A 17,118-nucleotide genomic window follows, 5' to 3' on the forward strand; every position below is an offset into this window, starting at 1 on the left:
CCTGTAATAGTAACTCAGTAATCAGTAATTCAGTAATCAGTCATCCCCCGTCCCCCCGATGCAGAGAGGCAGCAGAATTGATCACCCTCAGGGAAATGCGCCTGTTCTACCTCTGGGAATAACTGCCTTAAGATTGCCTCATTCCAGCCAGGACACTTGCTCACTCAGGCCAGTGACTGATGTGGAGACCCTGGAGGGTGGGTGCCTTTGAGCACAGGCCATGCTTTCTCATAAATGTCACAGACTCTTAAAGGGCCCACACTTGCCACACAACGCTGCCTGCTCTCTCAGGTCATAGAATCATGGAATCATAGAGTAGCAGAGTTGGAAGGGGCCTACAAGGCCATCGAGTCCAACCTGGACTCATCTGGGGAATCCTGCAGCGTGCCGCGAGGCCAGAGAAGGGAGCCACTTCTGCAAAAGAGGGGCCACAATGGCCCCAAATCAGGACAAGTGAGGGAATGTGCATATGGCGAACACTTAGAAATCATTACTGTAATTTAAACAGAAATGCAATATATCTCGCCATGGTTGGGGAAGACTGTAGCCAGGTGAGGTGCACATCTCCTCAGTCTGCTTAGGGTTCTTTGTTTTTATATCAGAATAGGGCTAGACAGCCTTTCAAATGGCAGATGCCTTCAAACTGTTCTCTGTACAGTGGGATGCATTGGCCTCCCTCCTGCTGGATGAAGGTTGATTGACAGAAACACTTGATAGGACCTTCTCTGTTATCCTGCCTTGGTGGTGGAATACTTTGCCCCCCACCCCCTGGAAATCCCTGGATTTTCTCCCTCTCTGATGCCTTTCTGCATGAAGCTAAAAAACCTATTTTTCTGGCAGCCCATTGGCTGCTTGACATTGGGTCTATATAGGGGCTGTTGGTCTTTTAATCTGATTTTCAGTTACGTTTCTATACTGCCCTATAGCCAAAGCTCTCTGGACCGTTCAGAATGTATAATCTGCCGTCTCTTCCTGTTGTGAATATTTCGCATTACTTTATGGATTACTGCGATGCAAGCTGCCGACTTGAATGCCTCCCAGGGAGGCAGAAAAGGCAGAATCAAAATGCTGTGAATCAACTAAACAAACAAGCAAACTCTCCTTCTTAATTCCAAGAGTTCAGAGGCAGGCTGCAGGTCTCCAGAGGTAGAAGAGCAGCATTCTGAAGATGTTCAGATGTTAATTGGCACAGCATGAAAGATTTCTTTAAAGAAAGGGTCTCACCACAGAGGGGAAGGGGTAGGTTGAATGGGTATGACAGCCAGTGTGGTATAATGGTTAGGGTCTTGGACTGGGACTCAGGAGATCTGGGTTCTAGTCCCCTCTCCGCCATGAAGCTCACTGGGTGACTTTGGGCCAGTCACTGACTCTCAGCCTAACCTACCTCACAAGGCTGTTGTTGTGAGGATAACACGGAAAGGAGGAGGAGCATGTAAGCTGCCTTGGGCTCTTTGCAAGAGGAAAAAAAGGACAGGACATCAACGTAATAATACCTGCATGCATATATGGAGGAGGGTAAGTGCACAAGTCCAAGGGTACCTGCGCAAGACTTTTCCCACTTGCACCGCAGCGTAGGTGTGACTCAAAACATCGTCCCATCAATCTTCTGCCAGACAAGGATGTGTGTTGGCTTAAGTTGGCCTTCCCCAACATGGTACCTTTTGGATGTGTTGCACCAGATGTGTTGCACTACAACTCACATCCTCCCCAGTCATCGTGGCCATCATCCCCATGCTGGCTGGGGATCAGGGCTGGTATCAAGGGTAGGCAGGTCTGAGCTCCAGCCGGGGGTCCATATCCCAGCAGAGCCCCACTGACAAGAATACTCTGCACTTGCTGTTCACTTGCCTCTAGCTCCAGCCTAGACAACAACGGTGGCGCTGAGGAGGAGGAGGAGGAGCACATGCCCCAGCCCACTCCCTCCCGGGCTCTTTGCCCGTCGAGTCGGGAGAAGAGAAGGCTGAGGGGAGACATGGCAGCACTCTTCAAGGACTTGAAAGGCCATCACACAGAGGAGGGCCAGGATCTCTTCTCGATCCGCCCAGAGTGCAGGACACAGAATCATGGGCCTAATCCAAGCACGTGATAGCACTATGAAAGTGGTATATAAAAGGCAGGAGCCACACCAAGCAGGATATAGCACTATGAAAGTGGGATATGGTCTGTGTCAATGGGCCCCAACAGTTGTCAGAGCACTACAATACCGCTATAAAGCAGTAGTGTGGCTCCTGCCTCTTATATACTGCTTTCATACCACTTTCATTGTGCTAGATCCTGCTTGGTGTAGAACAGGCCATGGGCTCAAGTTACAGGAAGCCAGATTCCAGCTGGACATCAGGAAAAGCATCCTGACAGTTAGAGCAGCACCACAATGGAACCAATGACCTAGGGAAGTAGTGGGCTTTCCCACCCTAGAGGCCTTCAAGAGGCAGCTGGACAGCCATCGGTCAGGGATGCTTTGAGGTGGATTCCTGCACTGAGCAGGGGGTTGGACTCGATGGCCTTAGAGGCCCCTTCCAATGCTACTCTTCTATGATTCTATGGGGTAGCAATGAGGAGGAGGAGGAGGAGGAGGAGCAGCAGCAGCAACACAAGCTGGTGACAATGGCCATGAGAAGATAAATTCACGGAGGGAGGGTGACCCCTGAGGGTGTCTTTCCCACGGGCTTCAAAACCTTGAACCAGCACTCCTGGGAATGATGTGATTTGTAGTACAATTACAGCTGAAGGGCACCAAGTTGGGGAAGGCTGGCCTAAATAATTGCCCTTCTGCTATGTGGAGTTTGCCTGATCCATGTTTTCCTGCCCGCATGTATGTCAATCTTGAAATCCTTTTGCTTTGGTGTGTGGGGAGAGGGGAGAATTGAACACTCACCCTATTTGCTGCCCCTAACCAAGGAGAGAGACCGTACCCAGCGGCTCAGCCTTCGTGCCCTGTTATCCTTACCTGAGAAAAATAATTTATATTGGATGCCTTGGAAGTTTTTTCACCAGAGCTAGCAAGTGTGTGCATGTGTCACTGATCGGAAGCCAGAGGGAACAGATCACCTTCAGTCACCCGCACACTATGGGAGTGAAAAAAGAGCCATCTACATTAATATGTATGTGATGTTTATTTATTTAAAATGTATCCAGCCTTTCTGTTAAAATGTCCAAGGCAGCTAACACTGTTAATTATCCCCAAAGGCTTCTCTGTAGTCTCCTTCAGACTCATCTATGGGAAGTATTTTATCCACTCCGCTGTGGCTTCAATTGTGATTGATCTAAATGTCCTTTATCCCCAGGGATTCCAAGGCCAGCCTGGTTTCCCGGGACCGCCTGTAAGTACTGCACATCCCTAAAGTTTTTTCACAGGCTAAGGCATTGGGGACCCATTACAAAGTCGCAAATGTCTGCTAGGGGCTGTCTATATGCAGCAAAAGCCCCAGGGTGGCTGCGTGGTGCTGCTGCGTTGATTATACAACACAGCAGCCACCTCGCAGCCATCACAGGGCTTTCCCACAAAGCTGAGAAGCAATGAAGTCGGGGATATACCCTGACTTTTTTCAAGTACGACTCATCTGCCAGCTATACTTGATCCAGAGTTGCAGCGAGGCGTGGCTGGGCGGATGGTAACCACTGATTGGTCACCCCCCGACTGGGCAGAGGGTGGGCCCGGCCGCTGGAACCCCCATGCTTTCACTTCTGCGTCGGGATAAGGCACCGCCCTGCTGACGCAGCAAAAGTGCGGGGGTTTGCTTATCGTGGCGGCAACCCGCTGCCATGCAGGGAGCCCCTTAGTGAGCTCTCCGTGAGCTGAAAGCAGTGTTTTGCAAAGGCAGAAGAAGCACTGGCACCTCCCTTCCTCCCTCCCTGGGGGGCTAGATGTGATTTTGGGGCTTCCTGATATAGAGCAGAATCCTAGGGTGGGGGGAATCATCTTAAGAGGAAAGGCTCTTCAGCCCCGTTCAAGGAAGGCAATAAAGGTGCAAGAAAAACAAACAATCTAACCTTTTGTCTGATTATTACAGAAGGATTTTGCTGGGCTGGGAGTTTTTCAGGAAGAGATGAAAAGCTTAGAACAGGAGGCAGCTGCGAGAGGTTTTGAGTGGCGTGCAAAAACATTCCTAAAGCAGCTTCCTTTATGCCTTCTTGTAATACAGAAATTGAAGGGATATACCAGGCAACTAACATAATGCAATAGGCTTTAACAGCTGCTTTTCAGAAGCAATCTATGGAGCTAAAGGCTGGGGTGGCTGCATGTGCTGCAGTTCAGCACAGGTGTAGAAAATGCGCAGAACTCTGGTTCTGGAATTCAGCTTCCTAAGTATCTGTTTATAGGCAAGTTTCCAGTCTTTATGGTTGCAGAGAAAGCATGTGGGCAGCACCTGCTGAATTCTCAAAAGCCAGAGAGGTGTCTGGATATAGGGTTTAGGAGTACTCTGCACAGTTCCTGCCCTCTCTCCATGACTAGCAAAACAAATTATGCAACATAAGGGCAGGGCCGGTGCTACCATAGAGGCCACTCAAGCTGCCGCCTAGAGCGCCAAGGTAAGGGGGGGCGCCAAACGGCGCCCCCAGAAGCTGCTCTCCCACAGCAGCTCTGAGAAGGCGGCTTCTAGGTACACTGTGCCGAAGCCACCCGCCCGCCCCAGCGTCCTGGCTTCGCTTCGGCTGGGTGGGCGCTGAAGTGAAGCCAGAATGCTGGGGTAGGGGGGCGGGCGGCTTTGGAACGGCGCGCCCAGAAGTCACTCTCCCAGAGCGGCTTCCAGCTGGGTGCGCCATTCCGAAGCCGTCCGCCTGCCGGCCCACCCCACCCCAGCGTCCTGGCTTCACTTCGGCGGGGCGCCCACCCAGCTGAAGTGAAGCCACGCCCACCCACCCCCACCCCAGCATCCTGGCTTCGCTTTGGCTGGGTGGGCGCCCAGCCAAAGCGAAGCCAGAACGCTGGGGTGGGGGGCGGCTTCGGAACGGCGCACCCAGAAGTTGCTCTCCCAGAGCGGCTTCTGACCAGGCACACCATTCCGAAGCCACCGCCTCACCCCAGCGTCCTGGCTTCACTTCAGCTGGGCGGGCGAGACGGCGCCCCGCACCCAGGTATGCAGGGTTGGGGGTGGGTGAGTGAAAGCAGCTCACCTGCCTAGGGCGCAAAATAGTCTGACCCTGCATAAGTGGAATTATTTAGAATCTCTATAATTTAGACATGCTGCAGAATGTGGCTCTTTTTAATACAAGATTTTGATTCATTCCATTTCTTGTTTTGTTCACAGTGGCCACTTATGCCTAGCTGGAACTTTGCTCTCAAATGAAGCTTGCTTATAGATTCCAAAGCCAAATGACTTAGGGCTCCATCAACCCCGCCTCTTCCCCAGCCTTTTTTTGTCTTTTCCTAAAACGCCTAAAGTCTGGATTATTTTCCCTAAGCGCGTTTTCCTTTGTCGCGCATGTGTGTGCGTGTGTGCTGTGATGGGAGCCTTGATGTTGTCTTGAATGGATTGCATCAGGTCCTGGCAGGGAAAAGCGATGTCTCTCAGCAACTGGCTCCAAGCCTCAATAGAAAATCCAAACCTTGCATCCCAGGCTCGAAAGCGTTTTTCTACACACACTCAAATCTCTGCAGAGACAGGACTGTACTCCCTCGATGCCCCCAAAGAGACAGACTAAAGGGTCATTCCATTTTTGCTGGGCAGAAGGGCAGTCTGGTTGAAGTACTCATCTGACCTGCTTCTATATGTCTTGTGAAGCTTGGGGGGGGTGGGAACCAATGAAAAAGAGGGGGAAAGAGAAGGGGCGGAGTGGAGTAGCAAACCATCGAAAGAGCAGTGTATTCCGGTGGGAGGAACCATAAGCCTGACATGCTTTTGCATCGGAGGTAAAAAACACGGAGGCAAAGCAGGGGAAAATATGTGTGATGGAGCCCTTGGTCCCGAGTGCGTTGACCTATCTGTTGCTTTTGTGTATTTTATAGGGGCCTCCAGGTTTCCCAGGAAAAGCAGGGTCGCCTGGACCTCCAGGACCCCCAGCAGAAAAGGTGAGAAAGCAAAAGCTGGATATTGCGGAAGGATGAATATTGTCTTTCCCTGTTCATGGCAAGAACGGAAGGAGTGGGGGAAAGATGTGGCAGGACTGACTGGCCAGTGTCGGAGCCTGTGTGACCCGAACGGGCAGAGAGTGAATCTTGGCCTTGGGAGTGGGGGGGAATACAAATTCCAAATGGGGGAGGGGCGGAGTTTGGGATGAGAGCCCCTCCCGGCTCAGAATGACCCTTCTCACAGTAGGTGCTTCCCAAAGGAGCTTCTGCTGTGCAGTTGCCCTGCCTTGTTCACAGGATTTTACCTTGACGTCTTCCACTTGTGACCTTTCTCCTTGCTGCTTCTTTTTTCTAACCAGAGAAATCCATTGCGGAAGGAAAGGGGGGGGGGGCTGCACAGGGCTCAGAACCATCCACCCTTGAGCCAGGGCTCAGTTGGCTTTGCGTTTGGATCCCCCCACCCCTCCACTGCTGCAAGTCAGCTCTGTCTTTCCTCCCTGTTGCCTCCTTCCCTCCCCCCAGGCTTACCTAGGGCCAGGAGAGGGGCGTTGGGGGAGCAGCAGCGCTAGCAAGGCCTTCGCACCTTCCCCTCCTCCACTGGCCAGCCTAGACGACTGCAGCAGCAGCACCATCCCATATGCAAGCAGCTCTTGGAAAACATGGGGGGGGGGCTCCTTGGCACCAGGTTGGCGCCACCTCCCTCACAAACACCGTGCTTTCCTTCCTCCGGGGTGGCGTTGGGTGATCCCGATGCCAAGAAGGGAGCGCAGGGTTTCTGGGCGGCCATCTGGAGAACGGAGCCCCCCCCCCCCGGTCCCTGGTGGAAGGCGACCCGTCGCAGGTTGCTTTCCACCAGGCACCGCCCGGCCACGCCTCTGCTGCGACTCCAGAGTAAAGGCGAGGGGCTGCCTTGATGTCGCCTTGCGCATCCTGGCCTCGCTCTGGAGGGAAAATGTCAGGGTCGGTCCCCGACTCTTTGCAGATGTGGGTGGGTCTGTGTGTGTGCGCGCAATTGCAGCAGTGTTGTATAACTGATGCCACCGCACACCCACCCCGGGGCTTTCTGAGCATTTAGACAGCTACTGAGGGAAGCCTGGAGAATTTGACACGGTTGATCATGATCTTCTCTTAGATTCCCTTCATGACCTTGGATTTTGTGGCTCTGTCTATAACTGGTTTGCCTCCTATCTAGCGGGTCGCTCTTTCAGCGTGTTGCCTAATGGCAGCTCGTCTTCCTCCTTTCCCCTTTCAGTAGGGGTTCCGCAAGGCTCGGTGCTTGGCCCGTTGTTGTTTTCCTTATACATGTTGCCCTTGGGCAAGCTTATTCAATCTCATGGCCTCCAATATCATCTGTACGCCGATGATACACAACTATATCTGTCATCTCCGGAACTTTCTCCTGATGTTCACGATCGTATCTCGGCATGTCTTTCAGATATCTCAGCTTGGCTGCTTCATCGTCGCTTGAAGCTTAACATGGCAAAGACTGAATTGCTTGTTTTTCCTCCTAAACCTTCTCCTCATCTCTCATTCTCTCTTACTGTCAATGATGTTACGCTTACTCCGGTCAAGGAAGCTCGTAGCCTTGGCTTTATCTTCGACTCCTCGCTCTCCTTTATTCCTCATATTGAGACAGTAGCTAAATCTTGTCGATTTTTCCTGTATAATATTGCCAGGATTCGATCATTTTTGTCTGTCTCTTCTGCCAAGACGCTTGTTCATGCACTGGTTATTTCACGGTTGGACTACTGCAACCTTCTTCTCTCTGGCCTTCCTTCTTCTCACATCAGTCCGTTGGTTTCTGTTCACCACTCTGCCGCAAAGATCATCTTCTTGGCTCGCCGCTCCGACCATGTTACTCCGCTTCTGAAATCTCTTCATTGGCTTCCAATTCACTTCAGAATCCAATATAAACTTCTCCTGTTAACCTTCAAAGCTTTTCACGGTCTAGCTCCTTCCTATCTCTCCTCTCTCATCTCACACTATTGCCCCGCTCGTGCTCTTCGCTCCTCTGATGCCATGTTTCTCGCCTGCCCAAGGGCCTCTACTTCCCTTGCTCGGCTTCGTCCATTTTCGTCTGCTGCCCCTTACGCCTGGAACGCTCTTCCAGAACATTTGAGAACTACAAGTTCAACCACAGCTTTTAAAGCTCAACTAAAAACTTTTCTTTTTCCTAAAGCTTTTAAAACTTGATGTTGTGCAGACTTCTACTGTTACTTTCTACTGTTAGTTTTTCCCTACCCAGTGCCTGCTTACCCTACCCTGTACCTGTTTGCATTCTCTTCCCCTCCTTATTGTTTTACTATGATTTTATTAGATTGTAAGCCTATGCGGCAGGGTCTTGCTATTTACTGTTTTACTCTGTACAGCACCATGTACATTGATGGTGCTATATAAATAAATAATAATAATAATAATAATAATAATAATTACAGTTTGCACCCGGGATGCTGAGGTTGCGAGGGTTAGGTTCCCCAATGGAGGGGGTGGGATGGGTGAGAAGAGTGTTGCGTTTCCCAGAACCTCCCCCCCTTATAGGGAGACAATAAAGAGGTCTGCTACGCAATCCACAAAGCTTTATTTAGGCTATAAACTTCCCTTCCCACCTGAAGAGAGTCCAACCTCTAGGAACTTTCCTCTAGGCAAAACTATGCAAACTAAGCAAGACAATTGTCCTTCCAAGAAAAAGGGAAAGCCTTTTCCCAGAACACTTTAACTTCGAGGAGGCTGGTTCCGAAGAAGCCTTTGGCGAGAAGCTAGCCAGGCCGACCTTAAGAACATCAGAAGAGCCCTGATGCTGGATCAGACCGGGAGTCCATCTAGTCCAGCACTCTGTTCGCACAGGGGCCAGCCAGCTGTCGACCAGGGATGAACAAGCAGGACACGGTGCAATAGCACCCTCCCACCCATGTTCCCCAGCAACTGGTGCACACAGGCTTACTGCCTCGAATACTGGAGACAGCACACAACCACCAGGGCTAGTAGCCATGGATAGCCTTCGCCTCCAGGAATTTATCCAACCCCCTTTTAAAGCCATCCAAATTGGTGGCCATCACTACATCCTGTGGTAGTGAGTTCCATAATTTAACTCTGCGCTGTGTGAAGAAGTCCTTCCTTCTATTTGTCCTGGCTCTCCCACCAATCAGCTTCATGGGAGGACCCCAGGGACCTTCTCTCGCCTTCCTTTAGTTCCGCCCATTTGAGTCTTTGGCGGACTCTAGGGTCAGCGAGCCCTGAAGCACTGCCCTCCCCCTCTGAAGACTACGGACTTCCCCCAGACTGTGTGTGGTTAACGTTCTCAGTGATAAGGTCTGGCGAAGGTTCACCCCCAGCTGGTGAGGAGCCCGTGGGAACCACCTCCCCCACCTCCCGTGTAGGCCGGTACGTTTCTGGCGCTGCCTCCTCTGCTTCAGGACCTGATTCTGATCGATCGCCTGAAACTCCTTCCCCCAGCCTAAGGGGAACAGGCCCGGCCACGACAGAGACAGGCAGCTTGCTGCCACCATCCCATGGCCAGAGAGGGGTGGCAGGAGAGACCGAGGGGCTTGCAGGGATTGGGGGGCCTGCAGGGAGCTTGGGGAGGAGGTGACACAGCTCCTCCATTCACTTTTTGCTATCTTTCCTTGGAAAGACTTGAGGACTGGTGTGTTCTTGTTACACAAATGTAGGAAAGATCACTGAAAGCAAGTGGGAATTTGAGGCAAGCCGAGGGAGTTACATCCGTCAGTACTTGGGCGTAATGCTCCTCCATCTGGCAAGAGAGCCTTGTGGTCAAGGGACGACTGGGGAAATTCGGTTCTTTTGCTCAGCCACTGACTTCCCACGTGCGTCGACCTCCGAGTGGAGTTTTCACCTTTCCTCCGCTTCCACTGCTCTCTGGAAGTGGTTTTTTGTGTGTGTGTACAAAATGCTGGTCAGGGAGAAAAGACTGTTTATAGTATATCTTGTCAAGAAGCTGCTCTGATGACACCTATGATAAATCCAATGAAGTAGCTGCTGACTTGCGGTGGGAGGGAGAGGGGGAGGGGGAGGAGGGTTAGAAAGCCTGGCCGGGGGGGGGGGGCTCCCCTGGCTCCCCTGGCTCCCCAGCCTCTGCTGACATCTGCTGCTCAATGCCAGGACTGCAGCCGAGATTTTTAGCTTGAATCATAGAATAGCAGAGTTGGAAGGAGCCTAGAAGGCCATCAAGCCCAACCGTCTGCTCAGTGCAGGAATCCACCTCAAAGCATCCCTGACCGATGGCTGTCCAGCTGCCTCTTGAAGGCCTCTAGTGTGGGAGAGCCCACCACCTCCCCTTAATTGCTGGGGAGTGGGCTGTCTCCTTCAAAATGGGCAGCTTGGAAAGCGCATAGCAAAACTGCTTGTATAGGCAAGAAACAGCTTCTTCTGCGTGAGGTCAAGCAGGTCTTGGCATCTGGGCCCACATGATACACCTGCATGGCAACACCCGCTGAGCATCTGCAACAACAACACCCATTCACCTCCAGCGCCCAATCTGGGGCAACCTACTTGGAACAACCTTCTGGTGGAGCTACATCAGCTGTCATGTCCAAGTGTTTTCCACATGCTCTCCCAGTGCCATCCCAGCATTCCCTGGTCCATATTATCCCCCCCCCCTCCCGGCAAGAAATCCCCAGGAACAGATGGCCGAGAGAAGGAAGAGAGCAAGGCCTCGCCAATGCGTCTCTCGGTCCCAGCCTTTCTTCCTGTCTTAATGTCGTCTTTGCCCTGGGGTGGCTCCGAATCCGCGTTGCGTCGGTTAGATGATGCAGATTCGAAGCCACTCCGGGGCAAAGATGATGAGTGGCTAAAAGTCAGGGACTTACCCCGACTTTTCCAGCCAGAGCAAAGTGAGACCAGCTCTTCCACCGTTCTGTCCTTGCTTGGAGCCACTCTAGGCGGAAGGCGTGCTCCTATTGGTCACCAGAAGCCGTGGGAGGGGGAGGGGGCGGGCCCAGCAAGCCTCATGGCTGCCGGAGAGCCCGCGCTGCCTCCCCTCATTAGGACCACTTGTTGCCGCCACGCGCCAGCGAGAGCACAGGGCTTGGCGGTGGAACGGTGCCCTGGCTTCCCTTGCAGCTGAGCTCTTTTTTCTCTGTTCTGTCTCCGTTGGTTTCCCTTCATACACGGCACCAGTAGCAGTTAAATCATTTAGACTGTGGGGTTTTTTGTCCTGTTTTTTTGCAGGGTGGCGAAGGGATGCGTGGCGCTCCCGGGATGACCGGCTCACCGGGGCCTCCAGGACCTCCTGGGATACAAGTAAGTGCGCTGGGAACACAGGAGCACACTGTGTTCTAAAGAAACCAAGCATGGCGGTGACAGGCAGGAGCTGGCTTAGCCCTGAGGAGGCACTCTGCTGCACGCTGCAGGGAAGAGGCCCCACCGTGGTCTTCCTTGCGGAGTAGGTGCTCTTTAAGTGTGGCAGCCCCATCTCCTTAAACTCTTTGAAGAATCTCTGCTGCTCAGGATAACGGGCCTGCTCAGATGACACGCTAAGTCACGATGGTTAAGTGCTTTGAGCTAGCCATGATGGCTTGGCGTGTCATGTGTAGGGCATTTCCCCGACGATGAAAGCGGTATGTAAGAGGGAGGAGCCGCACCAAGCAGGATATGGCGGTATGAAAGCGGTCTGTGGTGCCTGTCCATGGGCCCCAACCGTAGTCAGTGCACTTCAATAGCGCTATGAAGCAGTCGTGTGGCTCCTGCCTTTTATACATCGCTTTCATCGTGCAATATCCTGCTTGGGGTAGATGAGGGCCTAGTCTTACTTCCTCGATGGGCTCCAGGACAATGGGCAAGTATCCCTCCTCCCAGCAACTGTGGGGTGGTCCACTGAATGACTGCCTGCTCCTGACGTCCCTCCTTTGTTTCCTTTTGCTCCAACCATCAAGGGTGATGGGGTGGGACTGTGCTCTCTGGGCAGTGCTGATGCCTCTGGGTTCCCAGGCACCTGCCAGCTGCAGTGTAGGATCTGTTGGGGAACCCATTTCCCTTTAATGCGTCGCACTCATGGTGCCACAGTCCATGTATAGGAAGAAAGAAGGGCTGGGAGCAATGGTGCCCCTGGGTGCATTCTTTTCAGGGGCAGAGTCATGAACGCATCTAGCAAAGTCACTTAATCGTTCAGCTCCCCCCTCAGACCCTCTCCCAGCACTCAGATATGTTCTGACACACTAGGAATCACTGGATCCCTTAGATCATAGCACAGTTCAGCCCCCAATAAACCATGGCTTGCTCTAACCATAGTTTAGAACAGGGGTGGGCAATGCATGACGCTCAGGCTACCTTGGGTGCCCTGCCCCCTCTTTTCCTCCCCTGCATGTGCAAGCGCTCTGCTACACTGGGCGCATGAGGAGTATCTTCCCAATGTGCCCTGTTTAGTTGCAGAATTGGGCTCTTCCCAGTTTACCAATCAGCTCTTTAGCAGGCTGTCAGGAGCCCAATTCTGCTGAGAATCGAGTGCACAAGGAGCGCCATCCCTGCACATCCATTTCCTGGCAGAATCTGCTCCCAATCACAATCTCGGAGGAGGAGGAGGAGAGGTTAAAGCCTCTTCCTCCTCCCTGTGATCATGATGGAAGTTGCTGAGATGGGCATGGGAGAGGGAGTGTGTCAGTGGGAAAAGGGAGTGTGCAGTGGAGGCTGATGGCCCCAGAGTCAGTGGGTTTGCCTTTTAGATAGCTCCTTTAGAGCTCTGACTGAAACCCAGAGCGGATTTACCACCCCACTGACATCAGAGTCACCAGCCTCCACTGGAAATGTGTGCCTGTGCATGCAGTGTGCACATCCGGGAGGTTCTGGGGGGATGATCTTAGCCTCTGGAACCCCACTGTTTCCCACCCTGGTTTAGAACCTAAACCATGGTTTGCTCTTCCAAACTTTCTAAAGGCAAATCATGGTTTAGGGCTGTTTGTCTGCTTTCATTTCCCATCCTTCGCTCCATAGGCTGATGAATTCACTCCTATCTCCATGGTGCAACATGACACCTATGGTTTGACTATTCCGGCTTTCATTACACCGAACCAAACTTAGTTTGCAAGCCAACTTCAAGGGGGGATTCGCACGTCGCTCCCAGAGCGCTTCTATGCGATCCCAGTGCACCCTGAAAATGATAGTCTTTCCCCCTCCTCCCTCCCAATCCCCTTTCCTTTTGTGTCATGTCTTTTAGATTGTAAGCCTGTGGGCAGGGACTGTCAAGAAATACTTTTGTAAGCCGTGAGAGCCTTTTTTGGCTGAATGGCGGCATAAAAATCCTTAAATAAAAAATAAAATAAAAAAATAAAATAGTCTGACTTCCCTGTAAAAGAAACGAGGAAGAGCCGTCCATGCCACCGCTGAGGGAGAGCTCTCCTCGGCGGCGGCATGGACGGCTCTTCCTCGTTTCTTTTACAGGGAAGTCAGACTATCGTTTTCGGGGTGCACTGGGATCGCATAGAAGCGCTCTGGGCGCGACGTGCAGATCACCCCCAAATCATGGTTTCCGATTCTGGTTTGGCAACCAGTTGCAAACCATGCTTTGTTTTAAAGAGCAGCCTTGAGCCGAAGCGTTATCTCTAAGTGTTTTATTATGCTGTCCAATTAAATCTCTGGCCAAGAATGCAAGTGGAGGCAAGCGTCAGTCTTTGAGTCATTAAGCCAAGCAGAGCCGGTCACGCAAAGTCCAGAGCCAAGCCGAGGTCCAAAATCCAGTCCTTTCCAAAAGCCGAGTCCGATGTCCAGAATGCCAGGGTCACACGTACAAGCGAAGTTAGTCAGCCGGTCCGGGTCGAGAGTCCAAGGTCAGAAGCAGGGAACAGGACAAGGCATGCACTGGCTGTCAGAGAATCAAAAGGTGACGGCCAGAGCGAGGCAGCGTCCCGGTTCCTTCTTTTCAAGCCCTGCCAGTATGGCCCCACCCTGAGTCCAGCTGTGCCTCATCACTCCATCCTCTGACCCAGCCTCCTATTTAAGCTTGGTGTCTTTTCCCAATGGGTTTTGCATGCGTAAACGCTTTCTTACTGCCTGTGTCTGCTCTGCCCTTTTCCTACACCTACGCTCCCGAGGGCTGGGTGGTCTCCCAATCTCTGCCTCTGATTCCATCTCCTGAGCGTCAGGCAGGGCAAAGGGCTGGCTAGACCCCTCGGCTGCTGGGCTTTCTTCTCCCTGCATGCCTCTCCCTGGCCTGGCTGTGGGGGAGGAAACACCCTCTTCTTCAGGTAAGTTTTCCTCCTCCTCTTCATCCGAGGAGGCTTCCTCAGGTGCAACCCTAACACTTTGTCAGCTCAGACATCATGCGGAATCGTAGTGAAGCCATCATGCAGCATGACGTATGGACTGAGCTAATGCCTGTGAAGCCCTGCAATGCACGACATAAATATAACCTGTGAGGTGGGCAATCTGGATTTTTGATGAGATAGAATGAGTGCACCTGTGACGTGTGTTTATTTTCAGGGCCCACCTGGCTTGGAGGGACTCGATGGGAAGGATGGGAAGCCGGGACTACGGGTAAGAATGGGAACCCCCAGGGCCTGGCAGCTTGTTCCCCTCCGGTTTCTCTTGGCCCTATAGAAAAGATCGCTGTGCATTATATTGTGTTCCATCAATACTGCCCGTGATGAACACCTTCGTATCGACAAGCTCAGTTTGCCCTGTGATTTGGAGCTTTTACCTATACGAAGGTGTTAATCAGCTGTTAATCCCACCTTGGGGTGGGATTACTTTGGGGTTTGTCTTAGCATTGGCATCTGAGCACCTGACAGAGAGTGTTTCCTGCCCTGGTTTTCCACTACATGACACTGTACAATATTTGTACAATAGTACAAATGCAGAATTGAAAAGGGTTTTTTTCTTTGCATTTACAATGAATACCCCACCTTCCCCACTCTAAATTTTTTTTGCAGAAAATGCTCTTCAGACACTGAACTGAAACTGTTGTCTAAAGAGCCCATAAATAGCCATGAGTAGGATATGATGAGCGCATGATAAATGCCTTGTGGAGAAAAGCCCTTGATACCCATAAGGGTGATTAAGTGCATTGCCTGTTTGGGGCTGCTGGACTTTGGTCCAGTGAGACCCAGGAAGAGGTGATCGTGGCTTTCTGCTCAGCCTGCCTTCCGGGCTGGGAGGATGAACCCCTCTGGCAGGATGGTCAGGACAACAGCTGCTTCCTTCACAAGCTGTGCAAGGAGCTGTACGCCACAGATGGGTTAATCACCCTCCCCCCCTTCCCAGCCAAAACCTTGGATTTGCACTGGCCTCTTCCTCTTGGTAGCATAAACTATTTGCTTTCTCTAGGGTGACACTGGACCCGCAGGACCTCCGGGAAGGATGGGGCCTCCGGTAAGTTGTAGGTCATCTAAGGCCATATTGGGCCTAAGGCCACGTTGGGCCTAGGGGTTGTGGGCTTCTGTTCTGGGAACTTCTGCCCTCTCACGTGCCCATTTGCATCACCTGTTTTTCATTGAAAGATCCAGTGCTGACAAGGTCAGCCGGACTGCCAACTTTTCAGCCAACCCCAGCGGCTGCTGTACTTTAAACAGCACCTCGGTCTGCAGATTTTAACAGGTGGCAGGATTTATTTTCATCCTGTGGAAAGCTTCTCTAGCTGATCCCTTCATGGCAAATGGCTGCTGTTGAAGGCACAAAAGCAAGCTGGGTTATTGGGAGAGGGTGTGCCTGTGTCCTGGTCAGTTGGCAACCGTGAAAGGGAAGGCGATGGAGCAACAGCACCTGCAGGACTTAGTCTAGCACTGTAGATCACGACTCTCTCTTTTCTTGCTTCCTTCTAGGGGTTCAAAGGGAAAACGGGTCACCCTGGACTTCCAGGACAAAAAGTGAGCTTTATCATCATTTGCAAGACCATTAATTGCTACCATTTTAAATTACCTTAGAAGTCTAAGCCTCCCACTATATGTTGCTGGTTCTTGTATCTAGACCTCCAGAAGATGTCTCCAGCTCAGTACAAAAATGACAAAGAATAAGAAAGGGAAAGAATTGTTCTAATTTACATTGATCATGGATGTTCTAGTAATGAACAGTACAGAAGCCAGGCTCTAAGAGTTGCTTAGGAAATCTTACTAATTTCAGCCCCATCCGGCATCCTACAACTATTCAAAACTGTCTCCGTGCAATTCGTCTCAGGGCCTTCTTCACACATCGTGGGCAGGTCCAGCCTCCTAGGCATATGCTGACAGGTTCTGCTAGTCCAGGATCGCTTCATGTTATGGTCTGTTGTGGAATACTTCATGTCCTCCCGATAAACATTATGAACCCTGCATGTATTACTTCCCAGGGCGATTGTGGCAAACCAGGACCACCCGGGAATACTGGCCGGACGGGGGCCGAGGTGAGTTACCCAACCGGAAGCGGGTTGTCATCCCAGGCCCCTGCTCGGGGTGCGTGCACAAGATTGCACTCTTTTGTTTTGGATCCCCAGCCACCAAATCCAACCCCCAGCGCTAAAGCAGTGGGAGCCGCATGTGCAAAGGGAAGTCAGTTCCTGGGCTGTGTCTCTTTGCCACACTACAGTGTGACCAATGGAACTCCAGGTGGGGCTATGCAGATGAAGCAGGGTGGGGGACCAACGCAGAGAGATGTTTCCTTGGACATCGCCAGCGCTCTGGGATTGGCAGCCTGTACGGGGCAGGAGCAGTTCTAAGACACTGGCTGATCTCCTGCCCGTCGTGTCCTTGAGTGCAGGTCTCTTGTTTCTCCAAGGTAAGTGAACCCAATGGGGGGAAGCTCTTGGGACGCTGTTGCTCTCAGGCAACCTTCCCCAATCTGGTACCCTCCAGATGTTTTAGACTACAACTCCCAGCATGCCTGACCATGGGTCAGGCTAGCTGAAGCTGACAGAAGTTGTAGTTGAAAACAACTGGAGGGCACCAACTTGGGGAAGGCTGCTTTGGGGGATGTTCCTTGACACACTCCCCCCCTCCCAGACTTTATGCCTTGCCAACCATCACATAATGCAAGGCGAGAGTAGACGTGATGCAGAAGGGTGGCTTTGTAGTCCAAGTCCCCAACCCAGGGGAAGACTGACAGCATTGAAGTCGCTAGTCCACCTCACCCGGGTTTACAAACAAGAGGCGAACAAATCAGTGATAACTTAACGTGTGCCCTCAGCTACC

General features: G+C 52.0%; 1 protein-coding gene across 1 annotated transcript in view; it reads left to right on the top strand.

The window, feature by feature from the left end:
- Window positions 1-17,118, top strand: part of COL16A1 (collagen type XVI alpha 1 chain) — a 155,039-nt gene that overhangs the window by 126,493 nt on the left and 11,428 nt on the right. The window contains exons 56-62 of the mRNA XM_063140567.1: window positions 3,285-3,320; window positions 5,948-6,010; window positions 11,198-11,269; window positions 14,441-14,494; window positions 15,284-15,328; window positions 15,778-15,822; window positions 16,281-16,334. Coding sequence (XP_062996637.1) covers window positions 3,285-3,320; window positions 5,948-6,010; window positions 11,198-11,269; window positions 14,441-14,494; window positions 15,284-15,328; window positions 15,778-15,822; window positions 16,281-16,334 — 369 coding nt within the window. The remainder of the gene's footprint in view (window positions 1-3,284; window positions 3,321-5,947; window positions 6,011-11,197; window positions 11,270-14,440; window positions 14,495-15,283; window positions 15,329-15,777; window positions 15,823-16,280; window positions 16,335-17,118) is intronic.

This window comes from Elgaria multicarinata, chromosome 13 (genome assembly GCF_023053635.1).
Source record: "Elgaria multicarinata webbii isolate HBS135686 ecotype San Diego chromosome 13, rElgMul1.1.pri, whole genome shotgun sequence".
NCBI classification, from domain to species: domain Eukaryota; kingdom Metazoa; phylum Chordata; class Lepidosauria; order Squamata; family Anguidae; genus Elgaria; species Elgaria multicarinata.